Source organism: Thamnophis elegans, chromosome 8 (assembly GCF_009769535.1).
Source record: "Thamnophis elegans isolate rThaEle1 chromosome 8, rThaEle1.pri, whole genome shotgun sequence".
Taxonomy (NCBI): Eukaryota; Metazoa; Chordata; class Lepidosauria; order Squamata; family Colubridae; genus Thamnophis; species Thamnophis elegans.
Window position 1 is genome coordinate 24,468,720 of NC_045548.1, and position 15,760 is coordinate 24,484,479.

At 36.2% G+C, this 15,760-nt stretch overlaps 1 protein-coding gene across 1 annotated transcript in view; it reads left to right on the forward strand.

Annotated features, from left to right (window-relative positions):
* The window catches only part of PIEZO2 (piezo type mechanosensitive ion channel component 2), a 230,584-nt gene extending 216,637 nt beyond the window's left edge, over positions 1-13,947 (forward strand). Inside the window, exons 49-53 of the mRNA XM_032223228.1 lie at positions 440-612; positions 2,304-2,429; positions 3,793-3,872; positions 8,277-8,457; positions 10,043-13,947. Coding sequence (XP_032079119.1) covers positions 440-612; positions 2,304-2,429; positions 3,793-3,872; positions 8,277-8,457; positions 10,043-10,295 — 813 coding nt within the window. The 3' untranslated portion in view covers positions 10,296-13,947. The remainder of the gene's footprint in view (positions 1-439; positions 613-2,303; positions 2,430-3,792; positions 3,873-8,276; positions 8,458-10,042) is intronic.
* Positions 13,948-15,760: the final 1,813 nt, after the last annotated feature.

Consider the following 15,760-nt stretch of genomic DNA (forward strand, 5'->3'; position numbering starts at 1 on the left):
AAGTTTGTCTAACAGCTGCCCTGTTGTAAAATGGGAATGCTGAACTTCTCATAAATTGAAAAATATTTCACTCATTTTCTGCAACAGTCAGTTACATTTATGATGTTCTCATGCTTTTGAGAGAAAAGGAGAAAATTTAAAAAAAATGGTTCAGTTAGCTGGTTTCATGATTTTCTAATAGTGGGTTTCCCTCACAGAATGTGGAATATTGAGCTTTGAAGTGCTCTGACCATTTAGTTAATTGGCATAACAACGTTTCTGTTTTTTGCTCATTCTGCCATTCTATGTGCTGTGTCTCCCTTTTTGCTTTCCTTTATCCACTAGTCATGATTGTACATCTTTTCCACCGCTTGTCTCTTCTTTGAATAATGAAACTTTTGATGGAACAGTTCTACAGACAACAAATAGAGATAATTTCTTTCTTTTATTTTTTTTAAAGGGTGCTTTACAATTTCTAGAAAACTATGCGATAGAAGATATAACAGTGGCTCAGCTAGAAGGCAGTTCAAATTCTTTATGGACCATCAGCCCTCCTAGCAGAAAAAATATGATAAAAGAGCTCAAGGCAGATAATCCTGATTTTTCTTTGGTTATTTCATGGAACATTCAAAGGTATAATATAGCGGCATATCGCTTTTTTGTCTGGATAAGAAAATGGTTAGAAGTAAAATATGGTAAAGATTATTGATTGGCATAATCTCTTTTATATAAAAAATAGCAATAATCATAGGCCTGGACTTCATGTAGCAAAAGTGATAAAGTTCAGTATTAAAATAATTAGCACTGAAAGAATGTGGAACCCACCAGCTGTGTGAGATGAGGATAATGAGGATGATACATTTTGAGCATTATTTACTCCATATGATAACTGCAAGCCCCACAATCCTGAGATATGAAAATTATTCTTAAATATTTATAATATTCATTCTGTTGCCTATCTATCAATCTGCCATCTTGTTTAACCACCAATTTAACCTTAGTTTTAGTGCTAATGAATATTGTTGTAAGATTTTTTATGGAAGTCATAATTGTTTATGGAACACTTAGTGTAAAGGTTATTTGCAGTAGGAATCCAGTTTAAATATTTTACATTCCCAGTAAAAAATATGCTACCATGCATCTCTGTTATCTAAGTGTGTAAAAGATATGAAAAGTCAGCCTCCTTAACATAAAATCTTAGTCCCTGGAAAATTATTAGCATCAATTTATCAATTAGCAACAATTTTTGCAGTACTGAGGCAGCGGGAAACAAATCTGAAGTTTGTTTTATTTGTGAGAATAGAAGCCACAGCCTAAAGTAGCCCCATGATGAGATAAATGTCAAATAAATAAGTATAATAACAACAACAACAACAACAAAATACCACTTTATAATGCCTTGATAAGGCCACACTTGGAATACTGTATTCAGTTTTGGTCACCAAGATGTAGAAAAGATGTGTATTCTCTAGAAAGAGTGCAGAAGAGCAACAAAGATGATTAGGGGACTGGAGACTAAAACATATGAAGAACAGTTGCAGGAACTGGGTATCTCTAGTTTAATGAAAAGGACTAGGGGAGACATAATAGCAGTGTTCCAATATCAGGGGTTGCCACAAAGAAGAGAGAGTCAAACTATTCTCCAAGGCACCTGAGGGTAGAACAAGAAGCAATGTGTGGAAACTAATCAAGGAGAGAAGCAACTTAGAATTGAGGAGAAATTTCCTGACAGTTAGAACAATTAATCAGTGGAAAAGCTTGCCTCCAGAAGTTGTGAATGCCCCAACACTGGAAGTCTTTAAGAAGATGTTGGATAGCCATTTGTCTGAAATAGTATAGGGTTTCTTGCCTAGGCAGGTGGTTGGACTAGAAGACCTCCACGGTCCCTTCCAACTTTGCTATTGTATTGTATTAATAATAACAACAATAATAATTGCAAGTGTTCATAGAATAGAGTTGTCAGTCAAATTAGCATTTCAAAATAGCAATAGCAATAGCAGTAGACTTATATACCGCTTCATAGGGCTTTCAGCCCTCTCTAAGCGGTTTACAGAGAGTCAGCATATTGCCCCCAACAATCCGCGTCCTCATTTTACCCACCTCGGAAGGATGGAAGGCTGAGTCAACCCTGAGCTGGTGAGATTTGAACCGCTGAACTGCTGATCTAGCAGTAGCCTGCAGTGCTGCATTTAACCACTGCGCCACCTCGGCTCTCTCCTCTATCTAGTGATTATGTTGAATATAACAATTAGAGAAATGCAGTAGTTTGTAATATATGTTACTGAATGATTAAATAATAGATTTTTGTCAAATATTTATTAAAGAAACATCTCTCTTGGAGCAAAAGCAGAAACAGTCTCAGATAAAATATCTCACAATCTTCCAGCTGATACAAGAAAAAAAATTGCAGCAATGATGGAAAATCCAAATCAACATATAAACCACTCTGTGTAAGTACTTTTTGATGTATTCTAAAATACATGAGATTTTATTTCTTATATATATAACTAGAAAAAGATCATGAGTGTATTATATTTGCAAATATTTTATATTATATAGGTGCCATAATTTATTTCCTTCTCTCCTTCCTTCCTCAGTAGAAAGAATATATTACTTCACCTTCATGTTGGTATTAAATCCTTATATAATGGTCCCTAAATTGAACTAATTACTGAATTATAACCTTCTGGATAGCATTCTTCATTTTTATAAATGCATATCAATCATCTGCAAAGGCCTTTAAGAGGAACAAATAGCCAGTTTCAAACAGAAAAATAACAAACCTGGAGTTACCTATAAAGAATGGGGGAAAGATTACATATTGTGGCTATTATCTTTCCACCCTTGTTAAACATTCAGTATTTTTAACTGATACTGTGTGCTACAGTATTCAACAAATACACTCACATGTAGCCTTGGTTGTTTTTATTGTATAGTATTATTAAAGAAGCCGAAACCTGTGCAAGTAATCCTCAACTTGCAACAATTAATCATTTGAAGTTAAAACAGCACTGGGGGGGGGGAAGGTTTATGACCATTTTTCATACTTATAACTAATGCAGCAGCCCCATGGTCACCTGATCAAATGTCAAACACATGGTAACTGACTCATATTTACGATGGGTGCAATGTCCAGGGGTTATTGTGATTACCTTTTACAACCATCTGACAAGCAAAGTCAATGGGGAAGCCAGATTCATTTAATAATCATGTTACTAATTTAAGAACTGCAGCAATTCCCTTAACAACTGTGTTAAAAAAAGATCGTAAAATGGGACAAAACTCATTTAATAACTGTCTTGCTGAGCAACAGAAATATTGGACTCAATTGTGGTCATAAGTTGAGGACCACCTGTATATATGTCAAAATCTCAATTAAGCAATGTTTTTACTGTAGTTGGATCATAGAAAATTCTTTAAAGATTTAGATAAATAGTTATCCATCCTAGACTTTGTTTTAATAGAAAAATGTAACCCTTCTGATACCAACATTGAGAATACATTGATGATGGGCTAGCTGTCCTCAAAATTTCATAATATTGAAGAGCAATAAATTTAAAAAGAAAATGAACATGGAATTTGCCAGCTGGGAATTACACATAAATACTTATAATTATAATGGTGAGCCAATGTAGTGAATCAAATAGAGTTTTGGACTGAAACCAGGGAGACATGTTAAAATTGTGAGTCACTTATGGTGCTGGAATGACTTTAGCCAGTCATTGTATGAGAAAAGAGAGATCAATTATGACCATCAGACATTGTAAATAAATTGCTATTAAATATGCTTAAATCATGTTGTTCCTTACCTAGGATGCTTGCTGGAGTATATCCACATTATATCAAAGCACCTAGCGATAATGCTGCAAAGCCTATAAAACAACTTTTGGAAGGTATGACTTTTCAGCATTCTTTCAATTGATAAAATATTGTTTTGTAATTTATGAGTGTCCCGTGTTGCAGATTAAGGGATGGGGATGAATCATACTTAGAAACAAAAAAAATTAAATGTTTCCTTTTGTGGTGCCTCAAGGTTTTACAATACAATACAATAGCAGAGTTGGAAGGGACCTTGGAGGTCTTCTAGTCCAACCCCCTGCCTAGGCAGGAAATCCTATACCATTTCAGACAAATGGCTATCTTGATTCCATCCCGCTGTTTATGTAGTCTAGAACTGTGTTGGCTTTTTGGCAGCTGCTGCACACTGCTGGCTCATATTTAAATGGTTGTTCACTAGGACTCCAAGATCCCTTTCACAATTACTACTATTGAGCAAGATACCACCTATACTGTACCTGTGCATTTCATTTTTCTTGCCTAAATGTAGAACCTTACTCTTTTCACCATTAAATTTCATTTTATTACGTAGTGCCCAATGTTCAAGTTTGTCAAGATCCTTCTGTATCTTAAGCCTGTCTTCTGGAGTGTTGGGTATTCCTGCCAGCTTGGTGTCATCTGCAAATGTGATGAGTTCCCCATTTATTCCCTCATCCAAATCATTGATGAAGATGTTGAATAGTACTGGGCCTAAAACAGAGCCTTGGGGTACTCCACTGCATACTTCCCTCCATGTAGATGCAGTTCCATTGAGGACTACAAGTGCGCTTGGTCAGCCAATTACGAATCCATCTGGTGGTGATGCTGTCCAACCCACATTCTTCTACTTTATCTAGTAGTAGGTTATGGTCTAGCTTATCAAATGCTTTACTGAAGTCCAAGTAAACTATATTGACGGCATTCTTCTGGTTCACTAATTTTTCACTTTGTCAAAGAATGCAATAAGAGTAGTCTGGCATGATCTGCTTTTGACAAACCCATGTTGGCTTTTGGCTATTACTTTATTTACTTCTAGGTGTTTGCTAATTCATTGCTTGATTATCTTTTCTAGAATCTTTCCTGGTATTGAGGTCAGGCTGATAGGTCTATAGTTTCCTGGATTTTTTTTTTCCTTTTTTGAAGATGAGAACCACATCAGCTCTTTTCCAGTCCTCTGGTAGTTCCCCGGTGCTCCAGGATCTCTGAAAGATATAGTTCAGTGGTTCTGAGATTTCATCTGCCAGTTCCTTCAGAACCCTGGGGTGTAATCCATCCAGTCCTAGTAATTTGAACTCGTTTAGGGTAGACAGGTGCTCACTTACCATTTTCTTCCCTATTTCAGTTTGTGTTCCTAATCTGATTGTTGTGGTGCTGTTTTTGATAGGTTGGACTGTTTTATCCCTTTGTATAAAGACAGATGCAAAAAATGAGTTAAATAGTTTTGCTTTCTCCCTGTTGCTTGTCACCTTCTTGCCACTTTCTCCCAACATTGTTTCCTTAACCTTTTTCTTGTTTTTAATATGTTTGAAGAAGCTTTTTTTTTGTTATTTTTTACTTTTGTGGCAAGCCTTTTTTCATTGTGAGCCTTAGCTTTCCTTACTTCATCTTTACAGGCTCGGGCTATTTGCTGATATTCTGCCTTAGTTATGTCCCCGTCTTTCCACTTTTTATACTTAACTGTTTTGTCTTTTAATTTGTCAGAGAGTTCTTTATGCAGCCATGCTGGTTTCTTTTGGGAGCTGTTATTTTTCTTCTTCATTGGTATTGTGCTAGACTGAGCTTTTGTAATCTCATTTTTCAAAATTTCCCAAGCTTCTTCAGTTGTTTTCAACTTGAGGATTCTCATCCATGGAATTCTTCCCAAGCTCTCTCTAGGTTTATTGAAATTAGCTCTCTTAAAATCCAAGACTCTGGTTTGACTTTGTTCTACTACTTTTGTTTGCATAACGTTGAACGCCAATATTGCATGGTCACTTGCCCCCAGGGTTCCTGTGGCTTCAACACCTTCTATCATTTCTTCTCTGTTAGTGAGAATTAAGTCTAATATTTGATCCCCTTGTTCCCTTCTCTACTTTTTGGGAAACAAAGTTGTCTGCTAGGTTCATTAGGAACCTGTTGGATCTTTCACTTGGTGCAGAATTTGTTTCCTAGTTGATGTCGGGGTAGTTAAAATCCCCCATTACTATTGTGGTGTGCTTCCTACATACCTTAGTTAGCTGACTAGCAAAAAGTTCATCTACTTCCTCTGCTTGGTTGGGTGGCCTGTAATATTGACCTATGGCAATGTCATTTCCCCCCAACCTTTAATATTGACCCAAATGCATTCACAATAGTTCTCATTGTTGTACTCTATTTCTGTAGAGATGTGCAACTCCACCTCCTCTTTTATTTGGTCTCTTTCTTTTAAATAATTTAAATCCTTCTAGCTGTATGTTCCATTTGTGGATTTCATCCCACCAAGTTTCTATAATGGCAACAATATCGTATCTGCCTTCATTTACTTGAATTTCTAATTCACCCTGTTTATTCCTCATATTCTGTGCATTGGTGTATAGACATTTGAGTCCATTTTGATTGACCCTGTGTTTACTATCTACATAACCTGTGTTATGCCTGACTATTTTCTTGCCACTTGTATGATTCATGCACATGGTATGGCACTCACTATTAAATGCTTGATTTTGCTTGTCAGCAGGAATGATAACAGAAAGTGCTGACAAAATGCTTTTTTGCATCTACCACCTTTTAATAATTTATCTCCTATTGGCTTGATTAAAGAATAATAAGAGGGTTTTCATGACTTTGAGATAGTATTAAATGCATCTTTCATGGAACCAGTTTTTCCTTATATTTAGTGGGGGAAGTAGCCTCTTCTCTCTTGATTTTATCAGAACTTGCATTACAGATAGTCCTTGCTTTAATGACCCTAATTGAGACCAGAATTTCCATCACTAAGCAAAATTATCATAAGGTGAATTACCACATGATTGCATCATTTAGCGACAGCACCTCTGCTTCCCAGTTATGATCATTAAGCCAGAACCTCACACTCTTTTTGGCCATATCGTGCTGTACTCCATTTCAATTCCTCACACCTGCCTATCCCTGCACTTCATCACCACTACCTACCTCTGCCTACTCCTGTCAGCCCTACCTGACGTTCACTATTTTCTTCCACTGTTGACAAAGTATGTCTGGCGAGGTAGCTGCTGGCCATTCGTGAGACCTTCCTGCGGCCTTGCGAAGCAATGGGGAAGCCTTGTGATGCTATGTGAATGTCTTGTGCAGCATTCCAAAAATGTCAGTAGCTGCTTCTTCTGGACACACTTCATTGGCAGCATGAAGAAGATGGCAATAGTCAGCAGAGGGCAGAAGGGGCAGGAGGTGGCATCAGGGAAAGGACCAGTGGTGGGTTGTTAACTGGTTTACTACCAGGTCACTCATGCTCATGTGGTGCTTGTGCACATGTGTAATGCTTTTGTGCATGTGTAACACTTCTGTGCATGCACAGAAGCGTCCAGGCAGGTGGGTGGAGCCTCCCTCCGCCACCACTACCGGTTCAGCCAAACCGGGAGCAACCCAACTCTGGTAACAACAGCCAAAAGGATGGAGGGAGAGAGGAAATAGACAGGTACGGAAAGTTGAAATGCATGCTGGCAGCTTTCCAAGCACTCAAATTATATCACATGACCAGGGGTACTACACTGGTTGTAATTTGGAGGACTGGCATCATCATAACTTTGAATGGTCTCTAAACAAATGGTCATTATGCAAGGACTACCTACAGATTATAAAGCCTTGTAGATTGAAACAGTTCTGCTTGTGCAGTATTGCTTACAATCAAGGAAGTGATCTACAGCACTCCTGTTACTGCAGTGGAAGGTAGCATGTTAGGAGAAGGGAGAAGGATTTCATTTGCTTCCTCTTATTTTCAGACATACAGGCCTTGATCAGACAAACTGAAGGCTTAAAAGAAGGGTGGCTAAGTTTTCAGAAAGTATTCTCTTTTAGAGACACTAATCTACAAAGCTATACAGAAGTATATATTGACATTAAGTTAATTCTTCACTGTGAACAGATGCAGTGGTAAACTTATCTCTAACATAGATTATTTTACAATTATGAAACATTTGTGTGGTGTGAGGTCATTGATTCCATATTTTTTTTTGTGGGAAATTGAAAAAGTATTTTCTTGCTTCTCTGAATAGCTCAGGTGTCCAACCTTTTGGCTTGCCTGAGCCGCATCAAGTGAAGAAGAATTGTCTTGGGCCACATATAAAATATGCAATATAATTAGTGTATATAAACACAATGTATATATAAGCATATAAAGATAAAGTTTAAAGTTTATGTTCTTGTGGGACCACATTATTAGCTGTCCAGGGCTGCATGTGGCCCATAGGCTGCAGGCTGGATGCCTCTGGAATAGCTAATAAAAAGGATGGGTTTTTTTTTTTTGTTCCTTCTCTTCCTTTTTGTAGGTGGGAAGTTTAAAGATATCACTGTTTCACTATCCAAAAATAACGAGTCTGCTCAACTTCATGAATGGTGGGTTTTAAACCAGAAGAACAAATTTTTGGAGTCAAATAAAACTAGATTGGAACTAATTGTGTTCAGTGACAAAGTCAGTCCTCCCAGTCTTGGATTTTTGGCAGGTTATGGGTAAGCAAATACTTCATGTTAACATTGTTGTGTAATATAAGAAACATTGTTTATGTTTTTTTATGTTGTGTAATATAAGAAACATTGCATTACTGTTTTTATTTACATTGTATTGAAGCAAATTTTCCTCACATGTGATCATCTGAAGGAGACTGCTTTCATTACCATTATCTCCAAAAATCATGTCCAAATTATCAAGTGATTATGAATGGCTGAAAAAGATCAAGTTCTAAAGGCTGTAAGATAACTGAAAACCCTAGATGATAAAATATATGCAAAGGAGTATGTCATAACTATTCTGAACAACTACCATACATATAATATGGGCATCTATTCAGATGTATACAGCTATAAAGTAAGTCCTCTCACAAGCCTACACTGCTTTCAGTATATTCTGAAGGAATAAAGAAAGTGCTTAGAATCTGACTATTTGATTTATTACTGCTGTGCGTCAGATCTCATGCTTCCAACTGGACCTGGCACTGTTCAACAGTTATGGATCCATTTTGGAACATATACTCCAAAGACCTCCAAGCCAGTCAAAATTGGTCCCCAAACTGCAGTTTAAACTGCATATTTTTCTAGTTTTTGATAGCAACTGCTCTCATGTCTGATAACATGTTTGGGCATAAGTGTCTCTGGTTTCGTACATTTTAAAAGGTGATTGTTATCACATCACGTTTATCCTTATGACCGTAGAAGATCCTGTAACTGGATGGTATTAATGGTAGTTTTACCATCAATAAAACAGAATCATAAATTGGACTGAATCCAGTTAGTTACATTTTAATGGAAAAATTTATTGGGGCTGAAAGCTCCCATAGCTAATTTATCCCATCAATTTGCAATTTGGGTTAAAATATAGGCAACAGAGTATAATCCAGCCCACCACCTTTTTCGACATTAATGAGGGTGAATGCTAGAAGAGCTTGAAAGTGGATAAGTGGTTTACAATTACAGTATATAGAAGTCAACTGCCCCCCTAATCAGAAAAACAAACATCATTCAGACCATTGGAGTACTCAGATGGGAAAAAAGATATGCAAAAAATTAACCAAAGGACTGCTTGAGACTTATAGTTGGCAATTGCTGATTTTATGCTCTACATATAGTCTTCGACTTACAACCATAAATGGACCTGGAATATCAGTTATTGAGTAAAACAGTCTTTAAGCAAGATGTCACATGATCACTTTATTTAACAGCTGCAATCATGAGACTCTCAGTTGCAGTTATTATGCAATCTTGTGGATTATTAAGTGGACGGAGTCCCAGGTAAAGAGTGCAAAATGTCTTGGGGCGGAGAAAGAGACCAAGGTCAGGTGTGAATTGGGGGGAGGGGTTGCTGTGGACAAGTCCTTCAGCTTTGGGGCTGAAAATCTAAGGAAGATTTTCAGCTGGTCATGGGAGAGACACTTGCACACAGCCTAGGCTGAGCCATCCCATCCGTACCTTACCACTTTCCTGAGGCATCCCATACCCCTTATCTAGCCATGCTGCATCTCTGCTCTAGGCCTGTCTATCTGTCTCTTTTCAAATTATTGCCCATTTTAAAATATTAATGTTTTTCTTTCATGTTTTGCAGAATTATGGGTTTATATGCTTCAGTTGTGCTGGTAATAGGAAAATTTGTCCGTGAATTCTTCAGTGGAATATCCCACTCTATTATGTTTGAAGAGCTCCCCAACGTGGATCGTATTCTAAAGCTGTGTACAGATATCTTCTTAGTGCGGGAGACTGGTGAATTAGAACTAGAGGAAGATTTATATGCTAAGCTAATATTCCTGTACCGTTCACCAGAGACTATGATCAAATGGACCAGAGAAAAAACAAAGTGATCTAATTGGAGTTCACAAAATTTGGATTTTTCTTTTTAAAAAGAAGCACAAAATTCACTTTTATAATTGGGAAGCAATTTTTTGTTCATGGAATTTGCTTGTTTCCTTAGGGGGAAAAAGCTTTTTTTTCCAGATGCAAATGTTATTAACATGAAAGACATTTTATTTCCAATTTAGTGAACAGCGTTATCTGCAACCACATCTAAGTTAATTTTAAGCAGAAAAAAGATATCAAAACAGAATATGAGATCTTTTGTCTGAAAATAAATCTTGAACTGTGCAATTTGCTGTTTGACATCAGTGATTCTCAAGGATCTGCCATGATCCAAGTTGCTCATCTAATCCAAGGCAATTGATCACAGTTGGTGCTGAAGGCAATTTTATTATTTGCATTTCTAGGAAAACAGATCTAAAGACTAAATAGCTGTACAATTCTGGATGGGAAAGATCGAGTGATATAATCATTAACTGCCTTATTTTATTTGAACAATTAAGGAAGATATTGAAAACATCAGTGACTTTACTCAGGAAAATAAACTTCAATCTTCAACTAAAGGATAGTTATAGAGAAATATTGTGATGTTTTTGCTGGGGCCATTTTCTCCACCTGACAAGATAGATATTAAAAAGTAATGAAAAATAAAGAACACAGTTGAATCATGAACAGCCTTTGTGGGCTAATCGTTTTCTTCAATCACTACAAATTGTGCTTTCCCCTATTTTGACATTTTAATGCAATGATATGACTTGTATCCTTGTATCCATTTCCTTCCAGTGTTTCAGGTATATCATAATGTTTACATATTCCACTACCCATTTTTATGTCCAAGATGTCTTTTTAAAATTCCTAAATTATTGCTATACATGACACAGGCTGTTTAGCAAAAGACACTGTAGCATGAATATTTAGTGCTGAAAAATAGTTTTGATTTGATGATTTAAAGCACACTGTTTCTTAACATGAATTAATTATAATTATTATATGGTAAGAAATTATGCCATCATTTCCAAATATAATGTCGTTAAAAGGTATTGGAAGTGCTAATCCCAGAGCATCATGTTAGCTAGAGAAGATGGGAAACCCGTAGACTTAAAACAGCTGGAGGGAGCCAAGTTGGGGAAGAATGGAATAACTGTAGTTTTCATTCCATACCGATTTCAAACAAAGTTCTTGTTCCAAAGACCATCTTAAAAGTATTTTTCCTATGCTTGTTTACACTGAATGAAATTCTCTTTGTATAAATTAAATATGTCAAACTTGTGAATGTGTCCATTATCATTAAAAATGATCTAAATATTTCCTATATATGATGATGTAGTAAGTTTCAAAAATATATGACATTGTGGTAATGGCACAAACTAACATGAGAGTAAAATTACTTGTGTATTAGTTTGTTAAACTAAATGTAATATGGTGGTGATGCTTAGAGTTGACTGCTTCCATGAAAATATTGCTGGTACTCTGCTGTGAAAAATGGCACATTTTGACACTGGGAAAGGTATACTGAAATAAACCATTTTACCATACTCGAATAATAGAATGCACCATGACTGCCACTCACTCATTCAAACATATTTTAATTTCCAAAGAAACTATAATGAAAATGAACAGAATCAATAATGGATATGTTGACAATGAGGGGGAAGAAAGCAACTTGCAACTATTTTGTAATCTTCAATTGGCCTAACAAAAATGTTATCTTTTTATAGGCTTTTATTGTTTTCCAATAACAAGAAAATAATTACAGTGACTAACCAAAAGACTATCAAATTTATAGATGAATTATTAATTGATGTTTATCTTGCATACATGGATTCTCTAGGCAGGGGTGTCAAACTCATGGGCCGGATGCGTCATGTGCAGGCCACACCTATCCCAGCTTCGCAAAGGGAAAAAATGTTGTGATATATCACATGACATCAACGTGATGCAGCGAGTTTGACACCGATGCGCTAGAGAAATCTGACTCACCGACCCTTGTATTTCAATGTCTTTTTAAATAATTCTGTGCAGCTATTTGAGAAAACTGTCATTGCATCTTACAAAATAAGATGGAGTCCATTAAACAGGCACCAATTAGAAATTGTTACCATAGTAAGGCATCATGTGCATTTTTCTTTCTTATTTTTTTCTACTAAAACAAGGTTCTCCTGTGAATCCTGAAACAAAAAACACTTTGCACCTGGTATCCAATCTCCTCATAGTGGCCACTGGCTAGGAAGCCCACATCTCCGAAATAGCTATGGCAACCTTCTTTCATTTGCCCACCAGTAACTATAACCAAAAGCACAGTGCTTCTGCTCTTGGAAGCTCCACTTAACTGTAGCTGAAATTCTCCATTTAAAATGTAAAATCTTTTTAAATTTTCTCCATTTAAAATTAAATCTTTTAACATTATCTAGAAACATGGTCATCACAAAGCAGCTTTCGTAAATGTTTTTCGGCCAGAACTTACTGGTAATGCAACCTATCTTAATTATCACCACCACCATGTCCACTCCTCACATTCTATTGCTACTTTCTCCTCTGTGAAGTACTAGGTTTTGCAAGCTATTCCAATCTCCCCTCCATTTTCTTGGACAACGACACCTTTGAGAAACATGTTCCAGTTACAAAAACAGGCTACTGAAGTTGTTTTTGTGTTACAATAAGAGTCTACTAATGCAGTCCATAACTTGGTCAACTTCGATAAACAGTCTTCAATACTGTTTTGACAATATTTGTTTTATTTTTTTTTGCAACTAGTACTCATTTTTATTAAAAGACAATATTTAACAGTGAGTCAAAAACAAGAAATCCATGTTACTTCTAAAATACTGTCTACTAAAATGTATAAAACCTCCATGCATGCCTTATGCTTTCAAAGTGATGTATTCTGTAAAAGTGCAGTGTGTACCATAAATGTTTGAATCTTTCTGATTCACAGAGTTAGCAATTTATCCTCTACAACACCAAAGCAGATTCAATTCTTACATGGAATCCCACTTGCATGTGTCTTGAAGGAATAATGTGCTTCTACGTACTATTTTTTTTGAATGCATATGTATAAAACATACTTTTTTTAAAAAAAGTGTCAATTTTTTAAAAATACATATTGATGCAATTCACTTAGAAATGAACTTCAATCTGTTCAAGAACCCTAGCCTTCAACAGGAAAAATGGATAGAATGCATTCCTCTTGCCACTGAATAAACAAGCCTACCCAGTCACAGCTAAAATTAAAGGCATGATTCTAATGCAGATTGTTCAGCGTCCAAAATCCTGGTGGGGCTTTAACAATTGTTGTAAACAATTACAATTATATAGAAAATGGATTTGTAAAATGGAGGCAAAAGGAATGGCTTCCCTCTCCTCTGAGACAATAGGAAACTCCAAGCATTGTATTTTTGAACCAACAAGGAAAAGTAATGGTTTTGTTTTTTTTCTGTAGTGCTACCTATTGTGGAATACATGTATTGCCATGAATCTTGAAGTTCACATTGTATGAGAAAGAGCTTTATACAAGCTAAGCTTTTCATAAAGAGAAGTCAATGTGATTGGCCCCTCCGGATTGCAGTATCTTTTCTATAAATATATTTCCAAGCAACAAATGCACTGTTTCAAGAAAAATTACAATTTAGTCTTTGGTTTTGATAATAACAGAAAAACACAGTGGCAATGTGATGCAAAAAATATGCTATTGATATTCTTAATCATTGTAATTATTTAAAAAATCTCTTCTTGATTAAAGTTTCTTTTAACAATAAAATTTCTCTGCTACTATTCTTCTATCCTAAATGTCTTCAGTACAGGAATCATGCATGACTGCACATACTAGCCTTCTGAATAATAGAGTTTTTTCCCCCTTCAGTGCTAATTATTGAAGTGTGCATCAAAGGTCTGCATATATGAAAATCAGTACAGTGTCAGCATCAATGTTTCAAGCTCTGCATTAGAATATTTTTAGCTGTTTAGTATAATTTTTATTATGTCCTAGTAGTAGACTGTTCTGGAAACAGCAGAGTCAGGAGCTGATCTGGGCATCTGACTAGAGCAAAATATGGTCCTCCTCTGCTTTTTCTACCCTCATAATACCCTTTAGAGGAAAGTGTTGTGGGTGGCTGTCACAAGGATCATTCATTGGAGGTAGAGGAAATTCTCAGAGGATTCTACTATAGCAAAATAATACCAACAATACAAAATAGCAGCTAAAGAAATTTATGTTTAGCACAAAGGGGATAAGAATGGGGGGAAAGGGAGGATTTTTTAAAATCTCCATGGGGTGAAAAACAATCAAAGAACTGAATGGGATAGTTAAATGATTGGTCAACTGCAAAATAAGTGAGTTATAGCAATAGCAGTAAGACCCCAAAGATAAATTCCTTGTGTGTCCAATCACACTTGGTCAATAAAGAATTCTATTCTATTCTATTCTAATACTTAGACCTTTATGCCACTTCACAGTGCTTTATAGTACTCTCTAAGTGGTTTGTAGAGTCAGCATATTGCCCCCAACAATCTGGGTCCTCATTTTACTGATCTCGGAAGGATTGTAGTCAACCTTGAGATGGTGAGAATCGAATTGCTGGCAGTCAGTAGAATTAGCCTGCAATAATGCATTCTAACCACCATGCCAGTCACGGCTCTTTGTTCCTATATTTATCTATATTTGTAGCTAGTTATGTTGGAGTCAAATGATACTGGAATGTAATACTGAGGAGAGGTTTTCAAGAGTGAGTTTTCACTGTAGTGCTCAAGGTTGTCTTTTGGGGAACTAACACCCTAAGCAAAATTGCCTTTTTCTTTTCCACTCATCCCAAACTATGCCTAACACAAGCTTTCTGAGCATTTTTTTTCTTTTTTTCCCTTCACTGTAAGTTCTTCTCTGACATCTATGTCTTACAAACTTAACGTTTGGAAGCCACTGTTTCATACTAGTTTTTTTCCTCCCTAGACAGAATTAGGATTTGTTTTGTTTTTGTGTGTTTAACCACAGCCGTGACTCTTAATTTTTTTTTTCTGTTCCGTAGTTCTGATGTCTTTGGAGTGAAATGTTTAGGGCTCCCTTAAATTTAGGTTGGCTTTGGAAACCAACCAAAAATTATTTTCATCATGATTCTGCTTCAGTCTTTAGAAAGGAGGGGCAGGAGAGGGTCTTCTGAGAATCCATGAAGTTCAAATTCCAATACAAATAGGGACTCCACGCCCTTTCCTAATTAAAACCATACTGTGTATTTGCTGAAATAGACCAAAGACCACCCCAAACCATTTAAAAATGCATAATGTTCTTAGTACAATTCCTTCATAGCAGATGATAGCCATAATGCTATGTTAAATGGACATCAGGATGAACAACCAATTCCATGTTTCTCCCTTAAATCATGCATCACTCTTGAGCTCATCAAGGCTTTTTGAAATACATATGGAGATAGTTTTGGTCTATATACTCTGAGACAAAAATAGCATAAATGAACCTCAAAATTAA